The following is a 26,992-nucleotide window of genomic DNA, read 5'->3' as shown; positions in this document are numbered from 1 at the left end:
TGGGGTTACTGTATTGTCTGAATGCAGCCAAGTTTTCTTAACTATGCAGTGCAGCTTATTTTCTCAAACAAGCCACCTTGAGAACCCATGATTTGTCGTTGGGTTGTTCAGGGTGGTTAACAAGCCATACTGCATGGTTAACAAGCCATACTGCATGGTTAACAAGCCACTCTGGCTACGTTCAGACAATGTGATAACCCATGGTTTAACAATCAACCCACAGTTCAAAACAACCCACACTCAACCACTGAATGTGGGTTAGCATGTTGTGTGAATAGCTCCCAATAGTTTGCTTTCTGTGAAGTGAATTCCATATACAGGGGAATAAATAATAATAATAATAATAATAATAATAATAATAATAATAATAATAATAATTCCTGCTTAGAAAACAGATGTTGCTCACTGCATTAAGCAAATAACAACACTGCTTATGGGAGTGTCTTTGGGTGAGGTACTCTCCTATTTGCATACAGAGCTTTTGTCCAAGAGAGCATTTGGTCTTCCACTTTAGAAGGAATGGTTTCAAATGTAGACTTGGGATTGAAGCCAGCATCACCTGGGCAGAGGAATTACATGCTGGAAAAAGTCACTACTGCTTTAAAATGGTTTATAACAATTTTGAAAACTATTGGGGCCCAGGAGACTCACAACATATAGTTTCCAAAACGTTTTCAAAGTGTTTTATCCTGTTTGGTGTAGATCTGGCCCTGGACTTCCCCAGATTTAACTCAAAATTATGCCATGGTCCATAGCTCTCTAGTTGATCTTCAGAGTAGTTCTTAGAGTAGCCACTTATACATTGCCAAAAAAAGAGGAAATGTATCAGTAAAGCGGGCAGGTTTGCATATTTGCACATGCTAATTTAAATGTAAAGATGCACGCTTGTGCACACACATATACAGGGAGAGAGCGAGATCTCCTTTGCTCCTGATGTTCCTTCCTCACATTAAGCCACAATCTTCTGTTTGCAACACCACCGTTATCTCCACGGCAACAAATTGCATTGCCACTGTGTACAAGGCCTCCACAACAATGTGGGGAACTTTTGCACAATGATTGCCATTTTCAACATGCTTTCAAATATAAGCTAAAGGGATTGGGTGACCAAGAGAGTCATGCAACCAGCTGTCACGAGGCTCATCATGAGACCCTTTCACAGTCAGCTTGGCAAACGTTCATCCGATTAAAATTTAGGTGGGGGAAACGACTAAACGAGATGGAATGATTATTGGTCTGATCTATGATGCCATTATGTCAGCACTGTGAATCCCAGGACTGGGTGGCAAGAAGCATAAGGGAGCACTTATCCTAACTATAGCACAGAGGCCATGATTGGCCCTGTTGTGGCCACAGCTGCCACCCAGCCCTACATATCCCACCTACACTATGCAAGGAGCTGATCTGGGGCTAGGGACAGGCCTACCAACAGCCCCTGGCTCCAGATCCTAGAGAGTGGTGTGGTGCAGTGCTCCCCACCCCACCCACCCCACGCACACACACACACAATCCATTGTACAAACTCAGTGGCGCAGCAAACATTTAGACATATTAGATATTTTCTGACTACTGGGAAATGCATGGAAGGCTCTGCCCTGCAATGCACATTTTGGTTACTGTTTTCACTCTAGTCCATGGATAGTGAAAGTGGAGGACCAGCTGGGATGTGGTTCTTGGACGCTGCCCAGTGATGTCAACCCCTGACCAAGTGGATGAACGTAAAAATGTTCATGAAAGGGAATAAAAGCCTTTATTTGACTTGTGGTTGAAGATAAGGGTGGGGCTCCCAAACTCAGGTAATACAAAGCCCATCCTATGGCTTGCAGAAATTCAGTCTTCTTCCCATTCCACCATCTTCATAGATAGACCTTGGCCTGCACACAGTACAGAATGAATAGTAGAATCCTGAGGTTACATCAACTGGGATTGTTTAGCTTGGAGAAGAGGAGGCTAAGGGGAGACATGATAGAGGAGTACGGCATTATGCGCGATGTGGAGAATGTGGACAGGGAGACATTTTTCTCCCTCTCTCAAAATACTACAACCCAAGGTCATCCAATGAAGCTGATTGATGGGAGATCCAGGACAAATAAAAGGAAGTACTTGTTCACACAGCACATAGTTAAATTTGGAACTCACTACCACAAGATGTAGTGATGGCCATCAATTTGGATGGGTTCCAAATGGAGTTGGATAAATTCCTGGAGGCAAAGGCTATCAATGGCTACTAGCCCTGATGGTTGTGTGAACCGCCCAGAAATTTTTGTGAACCGCCCAGAGAGCTTCGGCTATTGGACAGTATAAAAATGTAAATAAATAAATAAATAAATAAATAAATAAATAAATAAATGGTGTGCTATCTCCAGTATTTGAGGCAGTAAGCCTGTGTGCACCAGTTGCTGGGGAACATGGGTGGGAGGGAGCTGTTGCACCATGTCCTGCTTGTTCATCCCTGGCTGATGGCTGGTTGGCCACTGTGTGAACAGAGTGCTGGACTAGATGGACCCTTGGTGTGATCCAGCAGGGCTCTTCTTATGTTCTTAACCCTGATACATCATGGAGAAACATTATACAAGTCCAGTCTGTTCCTTTGTTTTCCAGTTTACTACTTGAAGAGTTTGTTTTATACAAGAGAATTATTTTTTAAATGTGTCTTCCACAGCTGCAGACTGAAGTGGCAGACACCACTCTGTCACCCCAGGGTTCTACTACCTCATTCTGCTGCATGTGTGGACCAAGCCTAAGGTGGCCACTTGTGCACTTCAAAAATAGAGGATATGCATTACCAAAAAAGAGGGCACTGTTTTGTATAAAAATTGCCTGTGCTGATTTATTTGTATAGATGTGGATTTAGAAAAAATTATTATAATTTAAATAGAAAACAGTACATTTCACCATAGTGTGGAAGACTGTGATCAGGTGACTCATCTGCCTTGCTCAGACTGCTCATCAGGTGGTGTTGATGGGCAACTTCAAGGCCTAGTTCTTTACACTGAACTTGGACTGGACAGCATTTTACACAGAGGATACCTTCAATAAAGAGGGCTGTCTTCTGGCAGGCCTTCAAACAGAGGACTGTAAAAGAGGCCACAAGGCCACTGTCAGATGCAATTCTGACCAAAGGGGTTCAGCTAGGCCCAGCATCAGCAGATGGCCTGCCCTTGCACCCTCCCTAAGTGGGATTGAGTGCCTGCAGCTACAATTTCCTTCAAGGCCATCATTTCATTCTATCACAACATCCAGGCTGTTCTGAGGGGAAAACAAAATGGCTGTCGCTAAGAGGCTGCCACTCAGAAAAGCTTTATGCTTAAAGGAAAAAAGGGAAAATCCTGCTGCTCTGCCAAAAAGCCTCTTCTCACAAACTTTAGGGCAGCCTTCCACAACCTAGTGCCCTACAGATGTTTTGGACTAAGGCCTTAGCTAGACCTAAGATTTATCCCAGGATCATCCCGGGGTCATCCCTGCCTGCTTCCGGGATATCCCGTGTGTCATTTACATGAACAGGGATGACCCCAGGACGATCCCGGGATAAACCTTAAGTCTAGCTAAGGCCTAAATCTCCCATCACCCCGACCATTGGTCCATGCTGGCTGAGGCTGATGGGAATTGTAGTTTGAAACATCTAGGGGTGTACCAGATTGGGGAAAGTTTCCTGACATTAGGAGGGCCCTCCCACATAGGAGTCCACATTATTGAGAGCACTTGACAATGGTTCACTTCAAACCTGGAGTCAGCCCTGGATACACATGATGTCCATGAATTCATGAGTGGGAAGCAGGATCATACAAACAGGCCACGGACCTGACACCAATGTGCCCACAGGCCACTCTTTCCTGGCAGCTATGCATAAATGTTTGTGTGACAGTGGCCCTATGCACGTATGCTGCAATCTTAAGTAAAGCCACACACTTATCTTGGAGTAGACCCCCTTGAAACCATTATGAATTAGTTCAGTGTAACATTCCATAGAAACAGACAGGCCACACAGCTTCAGATATCTGCCTTGCCAAATGGTTTGTATAGTCCTGCAGATGTTGATGGACTGCAACTCCCATTAACCCTCATCATGGACTGTGCTGGCTAGGACTGATGGAAGTTACAGGCCATTGACATGAGGAGTCCACATGTTCCCCACCCCTTGTGTAAGCAGAAGTGCCCATGCTGGTACCCAGTAGCCACAGCTATTAGATCAAATGCCCCCAAGGCCAATATTCTTGAATCTACATCCAGAGGCTGTAGTATCAAGATACAGTCCCTTACTAGAAAGCAAGTCCATCAAAAATGCACCAGATGTTGGTCTGAGGTTACTGATGTCATCTATTCACAATGCAAAGACGTCGTTGGGTTGTCAAGGGAACCGCTGTCATCTCTAGAAAGCACATGGCTCTGTGTAATGTTCCATGGCTATCTGGTTTATAGTGTAAAGCCATTTTAAGCAGTATTTAAACCCAGCTTTCTCAACTGCATGTTCCCCTCAAGTCTGGCTTTGCATTAAAAATAATAATACTATTGTAAATAGGACATTTGGGAACAATTGGGAGGATTGGTTTAGTATGTTGGTTTTCACTTTTAGGTGGAAAATTGTCCTTTCTGAACCTTTCCCATTAATGGAGCATCTTCCCATTTTCCCATTTCAATACCTGCTTCCCTTGCATACACTCCTTAAAAAGAAAAGAAAAGAAAATATTTAAATCTTTCTAGCATTAAAGGAAGAAATGATGGCTGCCCTCTTGTGGAATATATGTCAAGGTTTCACTGCAGTACCAGTTCTATAGATTGTGCACACCTCTTCTTTGCCCAGCAAAGGCTTTGTGGACACATTCAAGAAGTTAAGGGCGAACTGGGCCTCCACGTAGATTTTCTGGGATGATCCCCACAGCAGGCATCAATAGGAATCCAGTACTATCATTAATCATAGATATTCAACAGTACTTCCAGTATGCAGTACCTTCTAATGCTAGAGTCCTCTTACGGGACTGTACCAACTTCAAATGCATTCAGAGGCCACTTGTTTGAAAACACCTGTCCCTCTACCCTTCACAAGTTTGATTTTACTGCACTCATGAAAAGCCTGGCCCAAACTATTGGCAAGGTCACATAACTCACCTGCAGGAGCACACAGGGCTACTAGCAGGCCGCAACCAAGTCAGGGTAACATGGTGATTAGGGTGACCATATGAAAAGAACAAGGCTCCTGTATCTTTAACAGTTGCATAGAAAAGGGAATTTCAGCAGGTGTCATTTGTATATATGGAGAACCTGGTGAAATTCCCTCTTCATCACAACAGTTAAAGCTGCAGGTGCCCTGCCCTCTTTTAAATCTGGTCACTCTAGTATAGCTCCTGCAGCTTTAACTGTTGTGATGAAGAGGAAATTTCACCAGGTTCTCCATATATACAAATGACACCTGCAGAAATTCCCTTTTCAATACAACTGTTAAAGATACAGGACCCCTGTCCTCCTTTTCATATGGTCACCCTAAAGGTGATGCTTTTATATTACCCTCTGCCTATGCTATCTGGGTTGTCTATTGCAGCAGCTATTTTCCCAAGCCATCAAAACTATGCCAATGGCAGCTGCATCATGGACTCTGTGTTTATATCAGCACCTCTAGCCAACTACTGCTACATTTCTAGTCCACTAGCAGGTCTGCATACTCCCAATGGTTGGTCATGGGAGGACTTACACCAAACATGTCAGGGGAAAGGATAGGAGGTTCCCCATGTAGGTGAAGCTGTTGATATGAAGGAACACTTTCCATCATCCCCAAGGACTGTACCACATGCCTCCTTCAATATTTGGATAGACTCAGAGAATCATCTATTTTGGCCCTGAGGACTAGGGTGCCATGTACACATTCACATTCGCTCATTAACATTCCACAAACATCCCACCCCACAAACATCCTCACACATGTTTCCTGTCAACAGCTGGTTGGCCACTGTGTGAACAGAATGCTGGACTAGATGGACCCTGAGTCAGACCCAGCAAGGCTCTTCTTACATTCTTTTATACTCCTCACCAATTCTTACAGGCACACATCCATCTCTGTCTGTCTGTCTCTCTCTCTCTCTCTCTCTCACACACACACACACACACACACACACCACAGACAAGTCTCTCTCTTGCTAGTACTCTAAGGTAAAGGTTTCCGCTTGCTAGCACTAGCAAGGGAAACCCTATGTTTTCCCTGGGTAGCGCTAACAAGAGAAACTAGACAGGGTCCCCACTGTTCCACAAGCCACACCTGGAAGCAGCCAAGGGCTGCATGTGGCCCTTGGCCTGTGCACCCCTGACCTATTTAAAAAGACAGAGATTCAGGGACTACACAGCAATCTGAATTCATATATCCCCTGTTTGAGTTCAACTAGTATGACGAAGGACCAAACTAGACATTAACAAACAGATGTTTTTAAATCCTGACAGAATTTCAGGATGATTTCAAGTAGAGAATCAGAAGAGATGAGGTGAACCTTTCTTCCAGCTGCCTCATTTTTCTGTTCTAAATCCTTCCCCAGGTGCCCCCTCTAAGGCATTCTGGTTGTGCATTTACTATTGCAAACATACGTCTTGAACTCTGCAGAAGGGAAAGCAGTCCTGAGTGAGGAGATTTGCAATATCTAGTTTGGTCCACGCTATGCTGGCTCTCTGCTTGAAATATCCGCATAAATGATACATTCTGGTGAATCATTTTCTTAGTGTCTAGAATGTATAGTGGATTTTAAAACTGACTCTCTTCTGCTCTGTCTTACACTAACAACACCCACCCACCCACACGCATATGCATATATATATATATATATATATATATATATATATATATATATATATATATATATATTTTCTCACAAGCATCTTGCAAAAAGCTCTCCCAATTTCCTTTTAAAACATTTTCTAGTCTAGGGATGGGCAACTTGTGGCCCTACAGATGTTTTGGGCCTGCATGTCCCATTAGCCATCTACTGTTGAAGGAAAAGCTCATTCCCATGGTTCAGTATCCAACATTATGCTTGTGCAAGTGGTCATGCAACCAGTTGCACAATGGATTGTGCAAGCATAATGTACTATGGGTTGCACTGGCATAACACACAAATGGTTGGACAACACATTGTGCAACTGGAATGCAGAACTAGTTGTGAAACAGCACTTGTACAAATGTAACTTTACCAGGATTATCCCTCTTAGGAGCTAGTTCAGGAGCTGGTTTCTTCTAGCCCAATGTCATTTGTGCTAATGGAATGAAACAATTGTTTAGACAAACCTTCCCCAACATGATGCCCTCTAGATACACTACAACTCCTATCATCCCCATCTGGCTTAGCCTTGTAGAGATTGTCCACAGGGCAAAAGCTGAGCTTGATGGGGATGATGGCAGTTATAGTACAGTGTATGTGGAGTAGGGTGACCATATGAAAAGGAGGACAGGGCTTCTGTATCTTCAGCAGGTGTCATCTGTATGCCTGCAGCTCCTGGTGAATTTCCCTCTTCATCACAACAGTTAAAGCTGCAGGAGTTCTGTCCTCTTTTGTATCTGGTCATGCTAGGCAGGGCTCCTGCAGCTTTAACTGTTGTGATGAAGAGGGAATTTCACCAGGTGCTGCAGGCATACAAATGACACCTGCTGAAATTCCCCTTTCTATACAACTATTAAAGATACAGGAGCCCTGTCCTCCTTTTCATATGGTCACCCTAATTATAGAGAGCACCATATTGGGGAAGGTTTGTCTAAACCATTTAGATCTTTAGGTCAGTAGCAAATTGTTTCATGCCATTAGATTCACTGCAGTAAATCAGGAATGGGATACCTTTTCCATCCAGTGGGCCAAATTGGTTCTGGGCAAGTATGTTGGGTACCATATGCCAGCAATGGACAGGGCCAACCTATTGCTGGCATGCAGCCCCAATGTGATTGCCCAGACTCTATCTGCTCATGCTCAGACACACACATACACATCATCCCCCCCTCCCCCACTGCAATCAAGTTTTGAAAAAAGCCTCCACTGGCAGAAATGGAGGCTTTTTTTAAAAAAAAAAAAACTTGATTGCATCAAGGGGAGGATGGTTTTTCAGGGGATGTAGCATAGAATTGGGAGAGGATTATCCTTTTCTTCCTCAGCAGTGACCTCATCAAAAAACGCCCTACACGTTGCAATGAGACTTTTAAAATACCTCTACTGGTACCAATGGAGGCTTTTAGTAAGGCTCCCATGGCACTAATGGAGGCTTTTTTGAAGCCTAAATGCAGGAGGAAGGGGGTTTCAGGAAAGAGGGAGCCACTCCATCCCCAGCAACAACCCCCCCCCACAAACAAAAAATGCCCCCCCCCATAATTAGGCCTTTTAAAGGCTCATTCACCGCATGGAAAGGAGGAGGAGACATCAGAGATAAGGGCAAGGGCCGGATGGGGACCTCCTGTGAACCGTAACCAGCCGACATGCTGGTGGTTCCACATCCCCACTGTAAAAAACAGGACTTTGCCTCAGTAGGAAAAATAAATCACCAAGCATAGTCATAATAACTTTTAAAAATAATAGTACTGTTTTAATCCCAAAGTTACAGAGAGAAGATACTTCCATTATTTCCAGATCCAAATTAATTCAGAAAAGTTTAACATCTTACAGCTGCAAGAAATTATATCTACATATTTCAGTGCAATCCTACATATGTTCACTCAGAAGTCCCATTGAGTTCAGTAAGACTTACTCCCAGGTAAAGTGTATAGGATTGCAGCCTAAGGCCGACATCCTACACACATTAACTTGGGAGTAAGCCCCACTGGTACTTGCTTCTCAGTAAGCATGCATGGGAGCCAGCTATAAGTATGGACAAAACTAGAGGCAATGCAGGAGACCGGAATCACTTACTGAAGTGCTTCTGGGGAAGGCAAAGTGGTTTGGAACTAAGCACCACCACCCCAGGACTAAGTTCCTAATCCAGTTCCAGGGGTCCTGGCTATTTATTAGTTTTACTGCAGGTGATTCTAATCAAGGAGTTTGAGCATCATGTCTTGTTTGACTCTATAAAGGGCACTTTGCAAGCAATTCAGGCAACTGGGGCCCTTTCTACACTTATGGGAGTAGAGGGAGAGAGGGGGCGTGATCCTGGGCTTACCTGCTTCTGGGATCATCGCCCTCAGTTCACATGGGCCACATGACGTCCCAGGCGCTGTGCCCATCGTGGCGGCCTTTTTTTTCTTTAAAGAGGAAGAGCTGGAGTGCACTTGTGGTCCAGCAAAAATTAAGGTTTAAAAAAAGGCCCGACCCCACTCCCCTCCCCACCCTCAATGGCCCTGGACTCCTCCTGTCCCAGCTCCTTCCCTCTGAAGACCCCCGCTACTCATGAGGAGGAAGGAAAAAGCTGGGACAGGGGCCTACACTACCTGTGGTCCTTGGGATCGTCCCGGGACCACATGTAAAACCAGGATAACTGAGGTCTCAGTTATCCTGGGGAAATGGAGGGATCATCCCTCCCTGCTCCTGGGATCCCATGTGTGTCATTTGGATGCACAGGGATGATCCCTGGAAAAACAGAGAGTGTAGAAAGGGCCTATGTCCAAGTTCCATGGGTTGTTCATGGTTAACAAACCACGTTTCAACAACCCGTGTTTCAATGACAACCCACACTCAGCACTGAGAATGGGTTCTCGTGTTGGGAACCCAGTCAATAAGTGAAAGGTGAAGCAGCTGGACAACCATCTGTCAGGGATGCTTTAGGGTGGATTCCTGCATTGAGCAGGGGGTTGGACTCGATGGCCTTGTAGGCCCCTTCCAACTCTGCTATTCTATGATTCTATGATTCTATGATTCTATATCCAAGCTTCACAGAGATGTTTCAGTGGTCTGTAAAATTGCACCACTCAGCACAAACTAATCTAAGGGCATCTTTCATTACTTTGCCAAACAAATAACCACGGAGTCTTCGCCCAGGATTAAGAAACATACATGAAGACAATGAGTTAAAATACCTATTAGGCAGACACTCTGCAACTGGATCGCTCACTGCTTTTGTTTCCGCCTTAACCAACTGTGGTGGGGGGAGCTGTTAAGTGGAGCACAGGGCATTTAACCTTCCCCTGCATACTGCTTTCCTGATCTAAATTACTTCCTAAAACTTGCAATAACCTGCCAGGAAAGGGTTGGAAACAGCTTCTTTGTGCATAGTTTTAAGGACTGAGTCCTTGGTAGCGGAGGCTGGTGGCTCTGATGTCAGTGGAGTGCTGAATCTGCTCCGAGTTTCAATCAGAATCAGCCAGAATCACCAAGGTACACGTTGGATAGCTCCTTTAGAGTTCTGACTGAAACCCAGAGTGGATTCACCGCCCCACTGACAGAGCAGCCACCAGTCTCCGCTGGTTCTTCCGGGTGGGTAGGAGGGCAGGAGGTAGGGAAACCAGCAGCAATGCTTTCCATTTTTGCAAAGAAAGCAGCTAACTTCTGTAGACAGTCAGGTCAGTCCATCCGTTCAGTTGAGCACGAGCAAGGCTGTGCGTAAATTCTACATGGGGAAAAAGGGCGCTCGTGCGCACACACACACACACACACACACCTAAAATTTGTGACTAGTGTAAATTACGCAATGATAGGCATTTTGGTCTTGTTTTGTGTAAATTGATTCTGCTTCTGCTACATGAAGGGAAAGAAGGGAACTATGCAAGGCACTGAAGCCCAGTCCCTTGGAAATTATGTTCAACTGCCCCACTCTAGCATCTGACATTTCAGGAAGCACTGCCCCCATCGTTCTGGGCATATCTTTGCAGCAGCCATGAGGACTAGCCACACGTTTTAATACAATAAAATAAAATAATGAAAGTTGGAGATTCTCAGGAACCAGAGTTCTATGCTCAGTTCAGTGCTTTTTCCTCTGGATGTGCAGAATTTGCTTGAACACTGGCAAAGCCTCCAAAGTTCTCCAAGTTCAGGTGCGGCTTTTTAAGCTGTGGGGAGTTGTAAAAGTCTGCCTCAAATGATGGGTGAACTTTACAAGCCCCCAAATTCTTCTCTGGCTTGGATTAAATCTGAGCAGAAGAAATCCCAGTTTATGCCCCTCAAACTACATTTCCCAGTGGCCAATGGGACTTTTCCTCCCTCTGCTCATAATGAGTGTGTTGGAGAGTTGGAGGAAGTGGAAAAGATGAGATCTCCTTTGCTCCCTCTTAAACCGCCTCACTCCTTCTGAAGCATCACCATTGCTGCCCCAAAGCGATAAACTGTATTAAAAAGGGGGGTTGTCAAAAAGGCTGGGTGAATGACATACAAAGCTCAGAATATGAGAAAAGTTATTTCCAATTTTTTGGGAAATAACTCAGCACATTTCCAAATCGACCTAAGTTTGAGCAGGGGCAAGTTTGTCCACGTCTATTCATCACTTCTCAACACGGTCTGTCAGCAGGTCTCAAGAGTTATCGTCCTGTATCTCTCGTGCATAGGTCACTCTTTAAATCCTGCTACTCCAGATTCTTTAAAATAAAAATACCAGGAACTTAAGCTCGGGCATTAGACATCCAAAGAATGTCCTCTAGCACCAGACGATGGATCTTGAAAGCAGCCGTGCCCCTGATCTTAGAATGTATCGGTCAGCAGCCCAGTTGTCTCACTTCATAGTTGAACCTTTGCAAATGAGAACTGGCAAGGAAGTGAAGGCTCAAGGCAGAGGGGCAATTATGTGGAAGTCAGATGAACAAGAAGCTGTGAACAGAAGGACAAGAGCAAGTGTCCAGTTGGCGAACTTTCTTCCAGGTCCCTCTACACCTTGGATTCCCCACAGCCTGCCAGTGTAATAGCTGGTTCCTGTAAAAGAAAGGAAGGGGGGGGAAGCAAAAGCACATGGTGATACAATGTATTCACTTCTCCAAGGGCAGCATCAAAGCATGCATTGCTTTCTCCCCAACGGGTTAGCCAGGAGTTCAGCAAGTCTGTCATGCAGACAGCAAGCGGAGTGTAAAAAAGTTCAACCAATCCAAATATTATTTATTTTACATACTGCAGCATCAGCTGCCAGTCTCTACTCAAATATGAATAGGGAAATAGTAGTTTTGAGGCACCCAACACTCCCTTCCAGAGCCTGGAGGTTCAGTAGAGCTAACTGTACAGCACTAAAGTACAATGAAGTGTATTATATATTTATAAGGATTTCTGTTTCTACAGATTCACGTAACAAGAGGTACTTTATATTTAGCATTTGGAAGTTGCTTTAAATGCTCTCCACGTGGTGTCTTCTCCATGCCACCACTTTAATGTGTCACAGGGAGGTCCCAGAACCCAGTGATGGAGCACATGCTTGGCTGCATAAAGCCCTAACTTCTATCCATGTCATCACCAGTTTCAAAGGTAGCAGAGCTAAAATACCCTTGCCTGAACCTTTAGAAAGCCACTACCAGTTAGTGTAGAAATTACTGGGCTGGATGGACCAATCGTGTGACTCAATCTAAGGCAGTTTCATTGGTTCATACGCAACTGATCACAGGAACAGTCTGTTTGGAGTGGAGGGTTCTGTATCTGCACACTCAGTTTCTGGCAATGTGGAAACCCTTCACACTAAGCAGCCAGACCATGTGATGAACTGCAGGACACATTGTGGAGGCGAGCCTGAAGGTACCAGAGACTAATTCAAATGGCCCCCATTTTAGGATGGTAATGTGCAAACTGACTTTTACTCACTTGCAGATATGGACCTGCTGATGGAGAAATGCAGACAAGGTTATACTTAGAAGAACAGTTTCTTACATCCTTCCCCATCTGCATGGACATAAATGTCCATAACGAAACTGCATTCCACAATGACCGCATCTTACTGCAAACTATAAGGAACAGTTAATCCTTGCAGGCATGAGGCCCTGGTTTTTCCAGCAATTCCCAATGCATGCTCTTTGCAAATGTCAGTACTACTTATTCAGGCCTGAATCTTCTAGTACCTTTAAAAAAAACACCAAAAAAACCTAAAAATCGCTGCATCATTTTAAAGGCTGATTGTTTTAGGCTTTTAAAGTACCTGTTGGCTATTTCCTAAAATATATATGTTCTGTACATCTTCAAACTTGGCTTTTGGCTCCAGTCGTATTGGCACTCACCACCTGAGTTTGCTATTAGAGGGAGTGATGATACCTTACAACCATCCTGTCCCTTCACTGAACCCTTGTAAGAGATGAATTGTCTCCAGAATGCAGGCTCTCTCTCTCTCTCCACTCATTCTAAAGACTTTCTCCAGCTGCTTTCTCCCTTCTCAAGTAATCAAGACCAGCAGATCTTCATGTCATCACATCCCCCAGTTGAATTGGCTGATGCCTCAAAGCCTATTTCAGGAAGAAACGTGGAGGAAAGGTATAGTGACAAGCTGGCCCAGTTGCATGAGACGTGACCTTGCGAGACATTCCAAACATGGCTCCGCTAATTCAACAAAATGCTTTGAAATGTACACACGCGAGACCAAAGTTAGATCAATCTATTAAGCCAGCATCGTAACTGGTGAAGCGCCTCCCTGGAGCTTTAGCAAAAGCTGTCTTCTGGGCCCAAGTCTTTCTTTTCTTAAAGATGAAAAAAGAAGATCCCAGCAACAAAAGCAACAAAAAATGACCCCTCAAAATGTACTTCTCCTATAGGAGGAGGGGCATATATCGGCAGCAAGCAGGGCAGAAGCCAGAAATGGACAGAAGCTAGAGTTAGAAGTAGACTCTGTCTGCTTTCTAATCCCTTTTCTCTTCCTGCTAACCAGGACTGGCCAGAGACAAATTGCTGCCTAAGGTGAAGAACAAGATGGCCGCCCTCCCATGCCATGTTCAAAAGCTGACTAGACTGGCAGTTGAAATATTGGCGATGAGACAGATTCTTCCACCACACCTGAAGGCATCAAGCTAGCTTAGGAGGTGCAGAACAAGCCACCTCCAAGCATCTGTTGCCTGAGGCAACCACCCCACTCTGCCTAATGGTAGAGCCAACCCTGCTGCCAACTGTTTTCTGACTCTCCCTCTTCCTTCCTGTGCAGTGGGCGGCCAGTGAAGGGACAGAAGGCTCTTGCCAGAGGTCTAAACAGTACACGTGCAGAGTGCTTTTGCAGAACTGGCTGTTTGGTTTACGGCCCTTGTGTGCCAGATCCTTTCTGTGCACTTTCAGGGCTGGCATCAGAGAGGAGCAGAGGGAAGCTGGCAGCACTGAGGGGACGCTGGTGACTGGGGCGCTCACAGATCCTGCAATGAGTCATGCAGGGTCTCCTGCAGTCCTGATCACACGACTGGATGGGCAATCCACTGGGAACAGCAGCGGCAAGGCCACGAGCGCCCATCGCTCGTGGGGTCTGGTAAGTCCCTCCCTCCCTGGCAAGGCATGCTGGGAGTTGTAGGACTTTACACACACTAACATCATATGTAGTCTAGCTCTTTGCAAAGTTGATTTACCCTAGATGACACTCAGAGAAATGTATAGAAATAGGGTTGTCCACACAACACGCTAACCCACAGTTCAACAAACAACCCAACAATTCCCAAACTTAATCACTAAATGTGGGCTAGCGTGTTGTGCGAACCCAGTAAGTGTCACTAGTACAGTGCTTAGCATCAGTTGACAGAAAGCTCTCTTTGCGGTAATTAATTTGTTGCAGCTCATTGAACCTCTTTCAGCCCAAGGGGCAAAATCCATTGTCAAGCTGTGCTAGCCAATTGCTCAGGGGCCTTCTTCCTATTCTTTAGCTTTTCCACAAAAAAAAAAAAGCACCCTTCCCCAGGCATTTGGAGGAGCCCAGCAGTTCTTAGTGAATGCCTATTGGAGACCATGTGACCTCTGCCTCTCCAGTAAGCATTCAGGAAGAACTCCTGGGCTCCTGAAAATGCTGGGTGTGTTTTTAAAAAAATAAAAAGAAAGAAGACCCCTCAACAACTGGTTACATTTAAAAAGGCATCCTCCTGTCCCCCTCCCCAAGGAGAAAATTCTCTGAAATCCACACCTCTCCCAGCCTCTTTCACCTGAATTTTTGTTTTCCCCCCATCCCCCACGAAATGCTAAAAATGGAATGGTCGAAATTTTCAGCACAGCACTATTTAGAACTAGAACTTCCACCAATCCCATGTGGCTGGGGCTGATGGGAGTTGAAGTCCAAAATATCTTGAGGGCACTGGGTTGGGAGAAGGCTGTTCTAGGCCGTGAAGAGATTTAGTGGAGTGAAATGAAATGACCCAACGCACATGTCCAACTGAGCAAGGCAGAAAGTTTGGCGCTTACCTTTTGGCGCCACTGCCATCCCCAGAGCAGTGCAGACTCCTGGAATCCAGAGCTGGATGCTGGCACTCCACACACACTGTGTGCCCTTCACTGAGATACTTCATCCAATGGGTATATGAGCTGTTCCCGTGCAGGCATCCCTCTGTGATGGCTGTGAGCTGAAATTCGACACAATATCTGCCACAGAAGAGATAGAGGAAGTAATATGCAACACAAACCCATGCATGTTGGCTCCAAAGTCAAGAGACAGAATGCCGCTCAATACCAGCTGCTGGAGAACACAAGCAGGAAGGCTCTATTGCGCTCATGTCCTACTTGTGGGCTTCCCATGGTCATCTGCTTAGCCACTTTGGGGACAGACTTTGGTCTGGGATTGTTCAGCTTGGAAAAAAGGCAAGTAAGGGGAGACATGACAGCAGTGCATAAAATTATGCATGGTGTGGAGAAAGTGGATAGGGAGACATTTTTCTCCATCTCTTCTAATATGAGAACCCAATGGGGTCGTCTCATGAAGCTGATTGATGGGAGACTCAGGATGTACTTCTTCACACAGCGCATAGTTCAGCTACGGAATTCACTTCCACAGGATATAGTGATGGCCACCAATTTGGATGGCTTTAAAAGGAGACTGGCTAAATTCATGGAGGAGAAGGCTAGCAAGGGCTACTAGACCGGATGGCTATATGCTACCTCCAAGATCAGAGGCAGTTTGCCTATGTACACCAGTTACTGGGGAACATGGGACGGAAGGGTGCTGTGGCACTCATGTTCTGCTTGAGGGTTTCCCATGGCTGGTCACTGTGTGAACAGAATGGGGGACTAGAGGGACGTTTGGTCTGATTCAGCATGGCTTTTCTTATGTTCTTAAGCCCATCCCATTGCGTTTAGTGGGATTAGTTGCCAGGAAAAAGTTAGCGCTGCCCTGCAGCTTTATGCCTGGTTCACTCAACTGGCAAAACTTCTTCTAGACTGGGGTAAGTAACATGGTGCCCATGGGGCGAATGTTGCCCTCAGACACCTTTCTTGGCACCTGCCATCTCCCTCCCACTTTAACAAAAGTACCGCCATGTGACTTGCAGGCGGCCCAGCAATGAAACTGCTATAGACTACAATGCCCAAACGCATTACTTACCCAGTTCTTTCGTTCTTGTTGGACACAGCACGCTTTTTTCTTGCTTTCCCATAGCCTCCAGTGGTTATTAACGCCGGGACTGCTCACATCAAAGGGGAAAAACAAACACAGCAGACATGATAAGCGACAACTGTGCCCCAAGCCCGCTTACGTCTGCAGAACAATAAACATTGGGACATTTATGGTCTTTAATGCCATTTCATTTTCCCTCTGGCAGGAAATCAAAGACAGTTCTCTCCCACATTTCCAGGTCATCAGGGATTATTCATCATCCCAGTGAACAGAAATGGGAATTCTTCTCCCACCCGTCTCTGTAACATCTCCTTGTCATAACAGGTCTGCTTATTATCATCATCCCAGCAACTAGGAAGGAGGGAAGAAGCTATTTTAATAATTATTCTCAGCAGGTTTGGTAGAAAAACATATCCTGATTTAAAAATATACCATTCAAATTCTTCTCCAGCCCACAGATTTTATTTTGGTCTCAGCAACACTGGTTAAAGAAAGAAAGAAAGAAAGAAAGAAAGAAAGAAAGAAAGAAAGACCAACAGGGGAAAAAATAATATTTAGCCTGAACTAACAAGCCAAGACTGTAGTGCTCACACAAGAAAAGAACCAATACTAGAAGAGGAAAGGTGGGCAAGAAATGGGAGCTTCTTTGACTAGCTATGGGGCAGAAACCTGAAGACCACACTTCTGAGCTTGGCCATAGGGTGGCCACTTACTCATTGCCAAAAAAGGAGGAGGAGGAGGAGGAGGAGGAGGAAAGCTTTACCCAAAAAAAGGACTAAAGAAGAAACAAATCTGCATAAATTGTTCCTGTGCTAATTTATAGGTAGAGATGCAAATTTAGAAATAACAGCTATAATTTAAAAAGAAATACAATCCATCTCAGCATAGTGGGGAATACTGTGACCAGGTGACCTATGCGCCTCCTCATTCTGCTGTCCTGGGGGCTGCCTTGACAGCACCACATCGGCAATGCATTTCCCCTAAACCCCGAGGCTTCACTCCTGCGGGGTTGGTTGGGTAATCCCCACACCAAGGAGGGATTACCAGCAATCATCCAGGTACTGATGCCAACAATCTACACACACCCCTGCCCTCTTCCTGGCTTCCAGGCACCAACTACCGGTCGCCATTTGCCTGGATCACTCCCTGGATCAACCACAGACCGAGATCAAATAGCGGAACAGCTGGGGTGACCTCGCTTCGTAGAAAAGCCCCGCGGTGGCTTTGAATCTGCAGCTGCATCATGTAATTGATGCAGCGCTGATTCTCAACTACTGCAGGGCTTAGAGGATGTGTAGAGTGCCCCTTAGTGTAAATCTAGGAGCCTTTTTGGCTAAAGAACAGGCTAAAAATGCTTTAGGGCACATGTTTAGACAGGGAAAAAATCCCACATCTCCGAGCATCCTTCTTGAGAGCCATTTTGGCTAGGGCATGCTGGGAATTGTACAACTTTTTTGTGAATAAACATGCATAGGTTTGTGTCCTTAAAGAGAGACGTATTGATGGGCAACTTCAAGGTCCCTATGGTCTCCTCTTATGGTTATCTTTAAACAGACAGGACAATCCTTCAAACAGAGGTCTCTCCTCTGACCGCCCCTCAAACAGAAGACTGTCTTCTGTAAAAGAAGACAAATGGTCACCGTGCTTGGCAACCAAGGCCTGTAAAAAAATGTGTAACCCTGTAAGGGACAATTGATTAAAATCATAAAGTAGACTTATGGCTAGCTACATGTGCCAAAGTGAGTAAGGGTGCAATGCTCTGCAAGTTTAGATAGAAAAAAGTCCTACAACTCCCAGCATTCCCCGGCCAGTTGGCTGGGGCATGCTGGGAGTTGTAGGACTTTTTTCTGTCTAAATATGCATAGGATTGAGCCCTAAGCCAATTTTAAAAGGGGCATCTGGCATGTGTTCATAACGTTGTTATGCTATATTATTTTACAAAATTAACCACAACAAGTGTCCTGAAAAGACACTGGGGCTTTGGCAACTTAAGAGAGTAATCCTACAGCCCCTGGATAGCATTTGAGGAGTCACAGGGTGCAGCAGATGTCTCACTCCAAGGCCAGAGACAGAACTCCGACCTCGGAGGAGGAGATCTGACCATGGTTCCTCCAACCCCAGCACCTGTGGAAAGCGCAGTGGTGACTCCCTTTCCCAAGGTCAGAACTCTGACCTTGGGAAGAGAGGAAATGGATGTGTTGAAAGTGGACCAGTGAGGGACAAGGGGAGAAGCTGTGGATCCACTAAATCCAAAGGTTTCTCCACTCCCATCCTTCCCCCGACAGAGATGGAGGATTAGATGGGTCCAGAGGCCCACTTAATGCATAAAGCTATTTTGGAGGAGAGTCAAAAAGAGCCTCCCTTGCTCCTCTTGCCGTGCCAGCAAGAGCCCTGCCAGTTTAAGATGTACAGAAAGCTCCGACAGCAGAGCCCCACATCCTCCAAACATCTAGCCTATCAGTTTGCACCTTTAATAAGTGTTGGTCATTACCTTTAAAGCCTTACATGGTTTGGGTCCAGGTTACCTGCAGGATCACCTTCTCCTGTACAATCTGCTCCACACACTCAGGTCCTCTGGGGAGAACTTACTCCAGTTAGCCAAAACTAGGCTGACATCTAGAGGACCTTTTCTTCTGTCGCCCCCAGACTGTGGAATGGCCTCCCTTAACTCTCTCTCCAAGTTTAAGACAGCTGTAAAGACTAGCCTCTTCTGGCAGGCCTACCCAGATGTATTTTAAACCAAGAATTTTAAGATGTCTTGATAGTTATTTTGATATTGTATCAGTTTTATATGCTCTTTTAATTAATTTTATGTATTTGATTTATATTGTATTGTTGTACAAATGTTGTTTGTCGCCTTGATCCAAAGGGAGAGGCGGGTAAGAAATAACAATAATTTCATCGTCATATTTAATGCGTCCAAGAGCTTGCTCTGGAACCTTGAAAAGAATCTTCCTCCACATACCACTCAAAATCCAAAATGTTGCCCTGTACAACTTACTGAAGGACTGCTTGCACTCTGTCCCTTGCCAGGTCCAATACTCCAAACAGCCCGCCTTCTCCTCCAGAGGAGGGCACGCTTCGCCACCATTCCTTGGCTCCCGGATTATGCGCCTCTTTCGGACACGGTATGTCGCTTTGCAAGGCTCTGCACAGCCGCTCCACTCACTCCAATCAGAGACCACGCAAGGGACCACTGGAGGAATGATAAAAGAAAATGTCCAGTTTTCCCCACCCTGCGCATTAGCATATTGACATGGGGTTCCTCTAAATGAGTGATTTATTGCACACTCGTGACTGGCCAGTCACGGAAGTTTGAGAGTCCATCACACAATGTCGTCAACGATGAGGACATCTCCCATGGGATTCCCTGGGAATCCCACTATTAAAAGAATAATTTTTAATGTGGTAATACCCAGAAAAAATGGGATCTTCTGCCACTAGATGGCACTGTCTCGACAGAAATTAACAGAGCATGCTTAGAGGGGAAGTATTCAATTCAAACCACATGGTCACCTGTCTCTGTCCGTGTAATGCAGCCCATAACAATCATGCCAAAAAGCAGGAAGCATAAAGCCCTGGGTAAGCAACACAATTTCCCCATAATTGTCCCAGAAACAGAGCTCAGTATCAGGACTTAGATAACATTTCTCACCCAAGCCTTGGACTAGAGATACAGCAGAATAAAGATCAGTTCTGATCATTCTGCCATTAGGAGATAACACTTTTTAATATTCTTCCATGTTTGTTTGTTTTAAAAAATCACATAACTATGCAAGTAGCAAGTTAACAAATCAGGGAGAAAGTTCCTAGCCTAGCCCTCTCCCTTCTGTTAACATAAGGTAGCATTCAAAAAATATTTAGTTAACATAAGGTAGCATTCAAAAATTATTTCGTTAACATAAGGTAGCATTTAAAACTGTGCTTCCTCAGTCTGAAGTGGTACAGTCCATTTTGTAACTCGGCCTTCCAGCACGTCTTTCTGCAGCTTGTGGAGACCCACTGAGCCTGAAGTACATAATGAATATGGAAATATCAGACAACATAGGCTCCATGATTATTCTGTGTGCAATGCAAAACACAGTATGTACCGTTTTTGAGCTACATATTTGTCAATTTTGACATCTTTTTATTTGTAGTAGTATTTATTCAATTTATACCCTGTATAAATTGGAACGTAGCATGGAGGTATAGGGGAGAAAGATTTTAAGATCTAGACTGGGGCAGCTGCACTTACTGTAGAGTAAAAATGGCAGGGGGGGAGGGGAGACCGAACTGTTCCCTCTGTATATTAGTTGCTAGGGTCTATGAGCAGGAAGATGCTGTTCACTCATGTTCTACTTGTGGATTTCCTGTGGGCAGCTACTATGTGAACAAGAGTGCTGGACTAGATAGACCCTTGGTCTGATCCAGCAGGGCTCTTCTTATGTGCTCAACTACAATTGCCTATATTTTAAATGGAAATAACAGTGAGTACATTCACAGGGAGGACAAACAAGGTATGTAAGGAGTTCCATGTAAGCGATATTTCTGATGAAAATACTATAGGCCGGTTCACTTGTTGCACTTTGAAAGACAATACATGGTTATTCCTGTAGAATTCCACAAGATGGCATCACTTAAGAATATGTTGCTCAAATATAAATCAACAACCAATGGGGGATAAAATTATGGATTTACATTTTGGTAGCTCTGATAAATGCTCATCAAACAACCTGTGTTTTGTGGAGAGGAATAATTAATTCTATTTTGTCTGAATTTCCTGCCTAAATAAATATCCCCGTAGTTCTTTTTGTTTGCCTCCTGGTGTATGCAACATTTGTCTTTCGGAAGGTTTTATGGATAAGTGCTGAGTGAAGATGAGTGCAACAGAACCGGGGGCTGGGGGTGGATTGCACGAGCCAAATTCTGCATTAGGCTAAGTATTCAACATCCTAAGAGTCTTAATTTTTTACTTAAAAAACAAACAAAAAAGAAATATTTTAGCCCATATGGCGCTAAAGAGCAGTATGCAGATGTCAAGCAAAATCTCAAAACCCAGAGAGAAGTCCAAGCTGGATTTCCAGTGGCTTGTCAGCATGACTTCAATGTCCAAGAAAAACAAAAAGATCATCATGGGAAGGTGCTCTTTTCTACTGGAGAGAGGCAGGCACATTGGTATAGCAAGGGCAGGGCTTCCAGGAATGCAGCTTGGGCACTTTTGTATAAACAGGGATGCTAACATCATCAGCCACCCCCTTCAGACTTCCCAATTCCCTTTTACCACCAACCATATATTGTTCCCTGTTGTGATGCAAAGTGTTTTGGGGTCTCCTGGTCCTGAATGGGCAATTAACATCCATTAGCTTTGCAAAAGACCTGCTCCTAGTGGAGATGAAAAGTGCTAGATCTGGTTTATTGATGTGGATCAACACAGCAGCCTGAAGTTTGGGACTCTCCTTGGGGGCCACAGACACCATCAAGATGAATGCTAGGGTGACCATATGGAAAGGAGGACAAGGCTCCTGTATCTTCAACAGTACTATTTAAGAGGGAATTTCAGCAGGTGTCATATGTATGCATGCAGCACCTGCTGAAATTCCCTTTTCTATACAACTGTTATAGATACAGGAGCCCTGTCCTCCTGTTCATTCCAGGGCCTGTACTTCAAAATTTGCCACTACACCCTTGGGCAGGCAGAAAGTAGATCAGGATTTCTGGGTGATTGACAGCAGACCAGCAAGAGTTTGTCTTGCAGTTGGTTGACAACAGTGAGTAAAATTGCATGTAATCTCTCTCACTGTCATTGCTGGCCCTCAGCTAATATCTTCCCTGATTCTGTATTTTCCACCTGTAAAATACAAGCATTAATTGGTTGCCTTTGACTATATTTTTGTGCAGATCGGCTGGTCAGGTTTAGAGTCCTGTGTTAGAATCCCTCCTCTGCAGTAACTCAAATATAGATTTGAATTTGTACTTGCAGGGTACCCCAATATTCATGGGGTTGGTTCCACCCCCTGTCCTAATATTTTGCAACTGGTAACGCCACCACCACCACCACCAAAACACTATTTTTTGTTAGGTTCCGGTTCCTATATCTCAAGGTTCTAATAAAAAAAAAAATAGATTCTGCAAAGTTGAGTTCTGCCCACTAGACTGTGATGTGGAGTAAATACACAAACCCACTGTTGTCAACATAGATTTTCATTCTTTGGCTTTTGATAAAATCAAAAGAGTAGTGCAACAACATTAGTGTGCAATCAATAATATAACAGGAAGTTTAGATCTGCCAGTATTGGAATTCAGTTGTACCAGGAAGTGTCAAGAACATACTAATGAGCTCGTATTTTTGTGGAATATTAACAAAACTATTATAGTTACTCCAGCCTATTACAAATGTTTGAGTTGTTCCTTATGCCCCCAAATCCTTGTGTACTTAGGGCATCAGTATCAGTAATCTGCTTAGTCCTCTCAATGGCTAGCAGAATCAGTATAAATCTGCTCAGTTTGTCTAGTTTATATCTCTGCATGGAGTGTTTTGACTTTCAAATAATAAAGTTCGGAATATACACACATGACAGTAATTATGCCAATACCCATAGCAGCTTGTCTATAGGTCCTGTTTAGCCCATTCTGGCGGTGCTGTGGCGCTGCATGATGTATACGATGCAGCCACCAACTCGCAGCTGCATCAGTCTTCTCCCCTCAAAACTGCTTTTTCGTGGTGTTGATTTACCATGGTTTTTAAAGTTGCTCCAGGTTTACCACGTTCTTTCCTCAGTCTGTCGGTGGTGGCCTCGCTTCAGGGTAAGGCTGGAGGCATTCCTGGGAGGTGGATCGAAGCCCAGGGTAGGTCTGGGTCAGTGCAGGAGCGCAGGGCACAGGGCAGGCCCAATGACAATGGCTGCGTAGCTGTGGCTTTTCCAGACGGATAGCCAGCACTCCCTCCTGCCATCAGGATTTATCGTTCCCACCCCGCAGCTGCGATGCTGTGGGGTTTTGTGGGAACCTAGCAGCAAAACAGCATCATAACACAAAAGGTTTCTCTCTGCCTTTTAAGAGTAACCTCAAGAGCATTAAAGAGTCACTGATGTTCAGTTTCCGATACAACCATGGTATTGAGCATTTATTTGCAACAATAAAACATACCAAGAGCTTGAATATGAGAAACAGCACCCAGCCATCAGATGATTTAGAAGCCTTATATTGTACCATTTATATGACCAGTCCTGAGTGGTTTGCTTATGAGAAGGATACCAGAGGAAGCCCCTCTCCAATTTCTGTCCATCATTCAGAATGGTTATGGATCGGCCTTCCCCAGCTAGACACTTTCCAGATGTGTCAGATTACAACCTCCAACATCCCCACCCATTGCTGTCTGTGGATAATGGGAACTATAGTCTGACACATCTGGAGGGCACCTGGTTGGGGAAAGCTGCAAAAAGAAATGTCTATAAATCCAGGGCAACACTGCTGATCACCCTCTTTGAATATCTGGAGGAGAGGGAAATTCTTTTCCACTGCCAGCCAAAGAGTGTGGCCAACTTATCATTGGGAGCAGAGCCATCTGTCCTGTTATGCTCCTGAATTTGCTGTGCTCACAAGTGTCACAGGGGTGGCCAGAAGCACCCACAAGGTGTATCCCCTTAGAGCTCTCTTCCCTTGAAGATTTGCCCAAGTTTGTACAACTGCCAGAAGTTAGCAGTACACAAGACTGTTATTCAAACGAGATCTCTCAATGGCTACCAGTCCTGATGGATATATGCTACCTCAAGGAGCAGAGGCCAAATGCCTTATAAGAGGAGATTCAGGGCAGAGAGAAGGAAGTATTTCCTCACACAGCACATAGTTCAGATATGGAATTCACTTCCACAAGACATGCTGATGGCTGCCAATTTGGATGGCTTTAAAAGGCGATTGGACAAATTCATGGAGAAGGCTACCTATAGCTACTAATCCTGATGGCTATATGCTACCTCCAGGATCACAGGCAGTTTGGCTACGTACACCAGTTGCTGGGGAACATGGACAGGAGGATGCTGTGGCACTCATGTCCTGCTTGTAGGTTTATGGTTGACAGCTAGGTGGCCAGTGTGTGAACAAAATACTGGATTAGATGGACCCATGGCCCGAGCATGGATCTTCTTACGTTCCAATAATGGTCCTGACCATAAGCTATTAGCTGCTTCACATATTAAGAATGTACACATGATCTTCATTTGTATGACAGGAGCATCCCTTGTAGGCTGGATATCCCTGCAGGAAATGTGTAGCTGCACACAATCATAGGTTAGCTACTGGGCTGCGAGGAAAGCCATGAGGCTCCAACACTTCTCTTAGTCTGCAATCCTAAAAACATTTACTCCCTAGGAGGGCAGCCTTCCCCAACCTGTTGCCCTCCAGATGTGTTGGACTGCAACTTCCATCAACCCTACCCAGCATGGAGGTTGTAGTCCAGTACATCTGGATGACACCAAAATGGGGAAGGCTGCACTAGTGTGTAAATGCCCATTGAGCTCTGAGATATTTAACTTTCAAGAAAAGATGTTTAAGATCAGGAGGCACCAGTGCAATTCAAGGGCTCAAAACCTTGGGAGTAAATCCCACTGAAGTCAGTGAGGCTTAAGTCTGAGTAGACGCAGATAAGAGCAGTCGGTCAGCAAACTTTACCCCCCAACTCACAGGATCAGTAACCTCCTGTCCCCTTTAGGGCCTTTGCAACCAGTGGAGGCTGGTGGCTCCGATTTCAGTGGGGCTGCGAATCCATTCTGGGTTTCAGTCAAAACTCTAAAGGAGCTATCCAGATAGTTGAACCTTATCCGCACCTTAGATAGCTCTGACTGAAAACCGGAATGGATTCGCAGACCCACCGAAGTCGGAGCCACCGGCCTCCACTGCTTGCAGCCCCAACCACCCTCCACCTGCCTGACCTCTTCCCCCCACCCTGCCCGCGAGACGCACCTGGGCACACCTGCCGGTAGTCGTGGCAGCAGTCCAAAGTGTAAGGACACGCCTGGTCGCAGTAGCAGGGCCCGTGGGATCCGTCGGGTCTCCAGCCGGCGCTCACACACGCCATGCTTCTGCCCGCGCAGCAGCGCCCCAGTTTAGCACAGCCGCTCTCCGCGCCCGGCGTGGCCAGCAGGAGCAGGAAGAGAAGCAGCAGCAGCAGCCGCCCCGCAGCGGGCCTCCAGGAGGGGCGCGCCGCCGGCATGGCTCTTCCCAGCCCTTTCGAATGGCAGCCGGGCCGCTGGGAACTGTACAGCGCCGAGCACACCCCCTGGGCGGCGCGCGCGACCGCCTTGAAAGAAGTCTCGGAAATTGGGGGCGCCGCTCCTCCGCCGAAGCCAAACGCACCAGATCGGCGCGCTCGCTCGCTCGCTCGCTCTCACTCTCAATCCTGGCGCGGAGACGGAACTCATCTACCGCCGGCGGAGCTGATCCGCTGTAAATTAACAAAAACTAAGCAACAACACACACCCTACGAAGAAGAAGAAGAAAACACGCTGATCCAGATTGAAAGACCAGCTCGTGATTCGGAGCAAGAAATCAGGAGGGAGCCCGCAAGAGGAGAAAAGTTGCTCTTGTAGTCAGTCGCTGGCTGGGGAATTGACTGCTGCAACCGCCGCCCAGGTGAACATCCGGTCCGCACACGCGGAACGTCTGAAAGCGGGTCCCAAAGCGTTGGGCGGCCTTTCCTAGCCCTTGACCTGCGGCCTAAGCGCGACGCGCACCGCGATTGTCTGCCCCCCCCCCCCCAACTCCCGATCTCCACCCCCTCTGCAGTTATTCGAATCTGGTCAAGCGGCGTGTAAAAGAAGTAGAGCCGAGGGCTCTTGGGCGTCGACGTGCGGTTTCATCTGATCATCTGACTGCTGGCAGTCAAGTCCCGGGGCCCGGCTTGTTTACTCGGAAGGAAGCCTCGAGCATGTATGCACAGGGTGGCACCCGGCTTAACAGAGGGTAGGGGCGATGTGGACTTCGCGTGCCCAGAGCCCTGCACGCAGTAGGGTCGGGGTTCCTTTGATTTCCATTGCGCATTTAGCAGCGTAATCTATGGGCGAGAAGTAGCTAGAGCTACACTGCCACTTTATAGAAGTATTGAAGACTACTGATTACTGTTGGGAATCATTACACATTCTATATACTGCCTTCATGGTGTTATTTCCTGCTTTTTATTCCACATTATCCAAAATACCGCAACCAATGTCATTTTTTGTCTTTGGAGGTGTAAATGTGCAAGAGGGATCATAATGATTTGACACAAGGTGTAGATCTGACCAAGAAATTACGTTCAAATTTCACTCAGTCATGAATTCACTGGATGTTGTTTATTCGTTCAGTCGTTTCCGACTCTTCGTGACTTCATGGACCAGCCCACGCCAGAGCTTTCTGTTGGCTGTCACCACCCCTAGCTCCCCCAAGGTCAAGTCTGTCACCTCCAGAATATCATCCATCCATCTTGCCCTTGGTCAGCCCCTCTTCCTTTTGCCTTCCACTTTCCCTAGCATCAGCCTCTTCTCCAGGGTATCCTGTCTTCTCATTATGTGGCCAAAGTATTCAGTTTTGCCTTTAATACCATTCCCTCAAGTGAGTAGTCTGGCTTTATTTACGAGACCACATTACGCCAGTCCTTTTCGAGCTTCATTGGCTGCCAGTCCAGGTC

The 26,992-nt window shown here is 45.7% G+C and overlaps 1 protein-coding gene across 1 annotated transcript; it reads right to left on the bottom strand.

The window, feature by feature from the left end:
- Positions 1 to 9,813: 9,813 nt before the first annotated feature.
- On the bottom strand, positions 9,814 to 25,540 carry LOC134408815 (somatomedin-B and thrombospondin type-1 domain-containing protein-like). The gene is made up of 5 exons (XM_063141309.1): positions 25,291 to 25,540; positions 19,352 to 19,546; positions 16,339 to 16,417; positions 15,207 to 15,383; positions 9,814 to 11,786 (listed from the first exon to the last, which is right to left on the bottom strand). Exons 1-5 carry the CDS (start codon positions 25,538 to 25,540, stop codon positions 11,669 to 11,671), a joined length of 819 nt encoding a protein of 272 aa, XP_062997379.1. The 3' UTR covers positions 9,814 to 11,668.
- Positions 25,541 to 26,992: the final 1,452 nt, after the last annotated feature.

This window comes from Elgaria multicarinata, chromosome 1, assembly GCF_023053635.1.
Source record: "Elgaria multicarinata webbii isolate HBS135686 ecotype San Diego chromosome 1, rElgMul1.1.pri, whole genome shotgun sequence".
In the NCBI taxonomy this organism is placed as follows: domain Eukaryota; kingdom Metazoa; phylum Chordata; class Lepidosauria; order Squamata; family Anguidae; genus Elgaria; species Elgaria multicarinata.
This window is presented reverse-complemented; position numbering and strand designations above follow the sequence as displayed.

What these genes read in the sequence shown, in the direction of transcription:
- LOC134408815 (XM_063141309.1), bottom strand. Translation starts at nt 25,540, where the DNA reads ATGCCGGCGGCGCGCCCCTCCTGGAGGCCCGCTGCGGGGCGGCTGCTG. An exon ending in CTACCGGCAGGTGTGCCCAG is followed by an intron (nt 19,547 to 25,290) that starts GTGCGTCTCGCG and finishes TCATTCCTCCAG; the next exon opens with TGGTCCCTTGCGTGGTCTCT. An exon ending in AGAGTGCAAGCAGTCCTTCA is followed by an intron (nt 16,418 to 19,351) that starts GTAAGTTGTACA and finishes TGATGTGAGCAG; the next exon opens with TCCCGGCGTTAATAACCACT.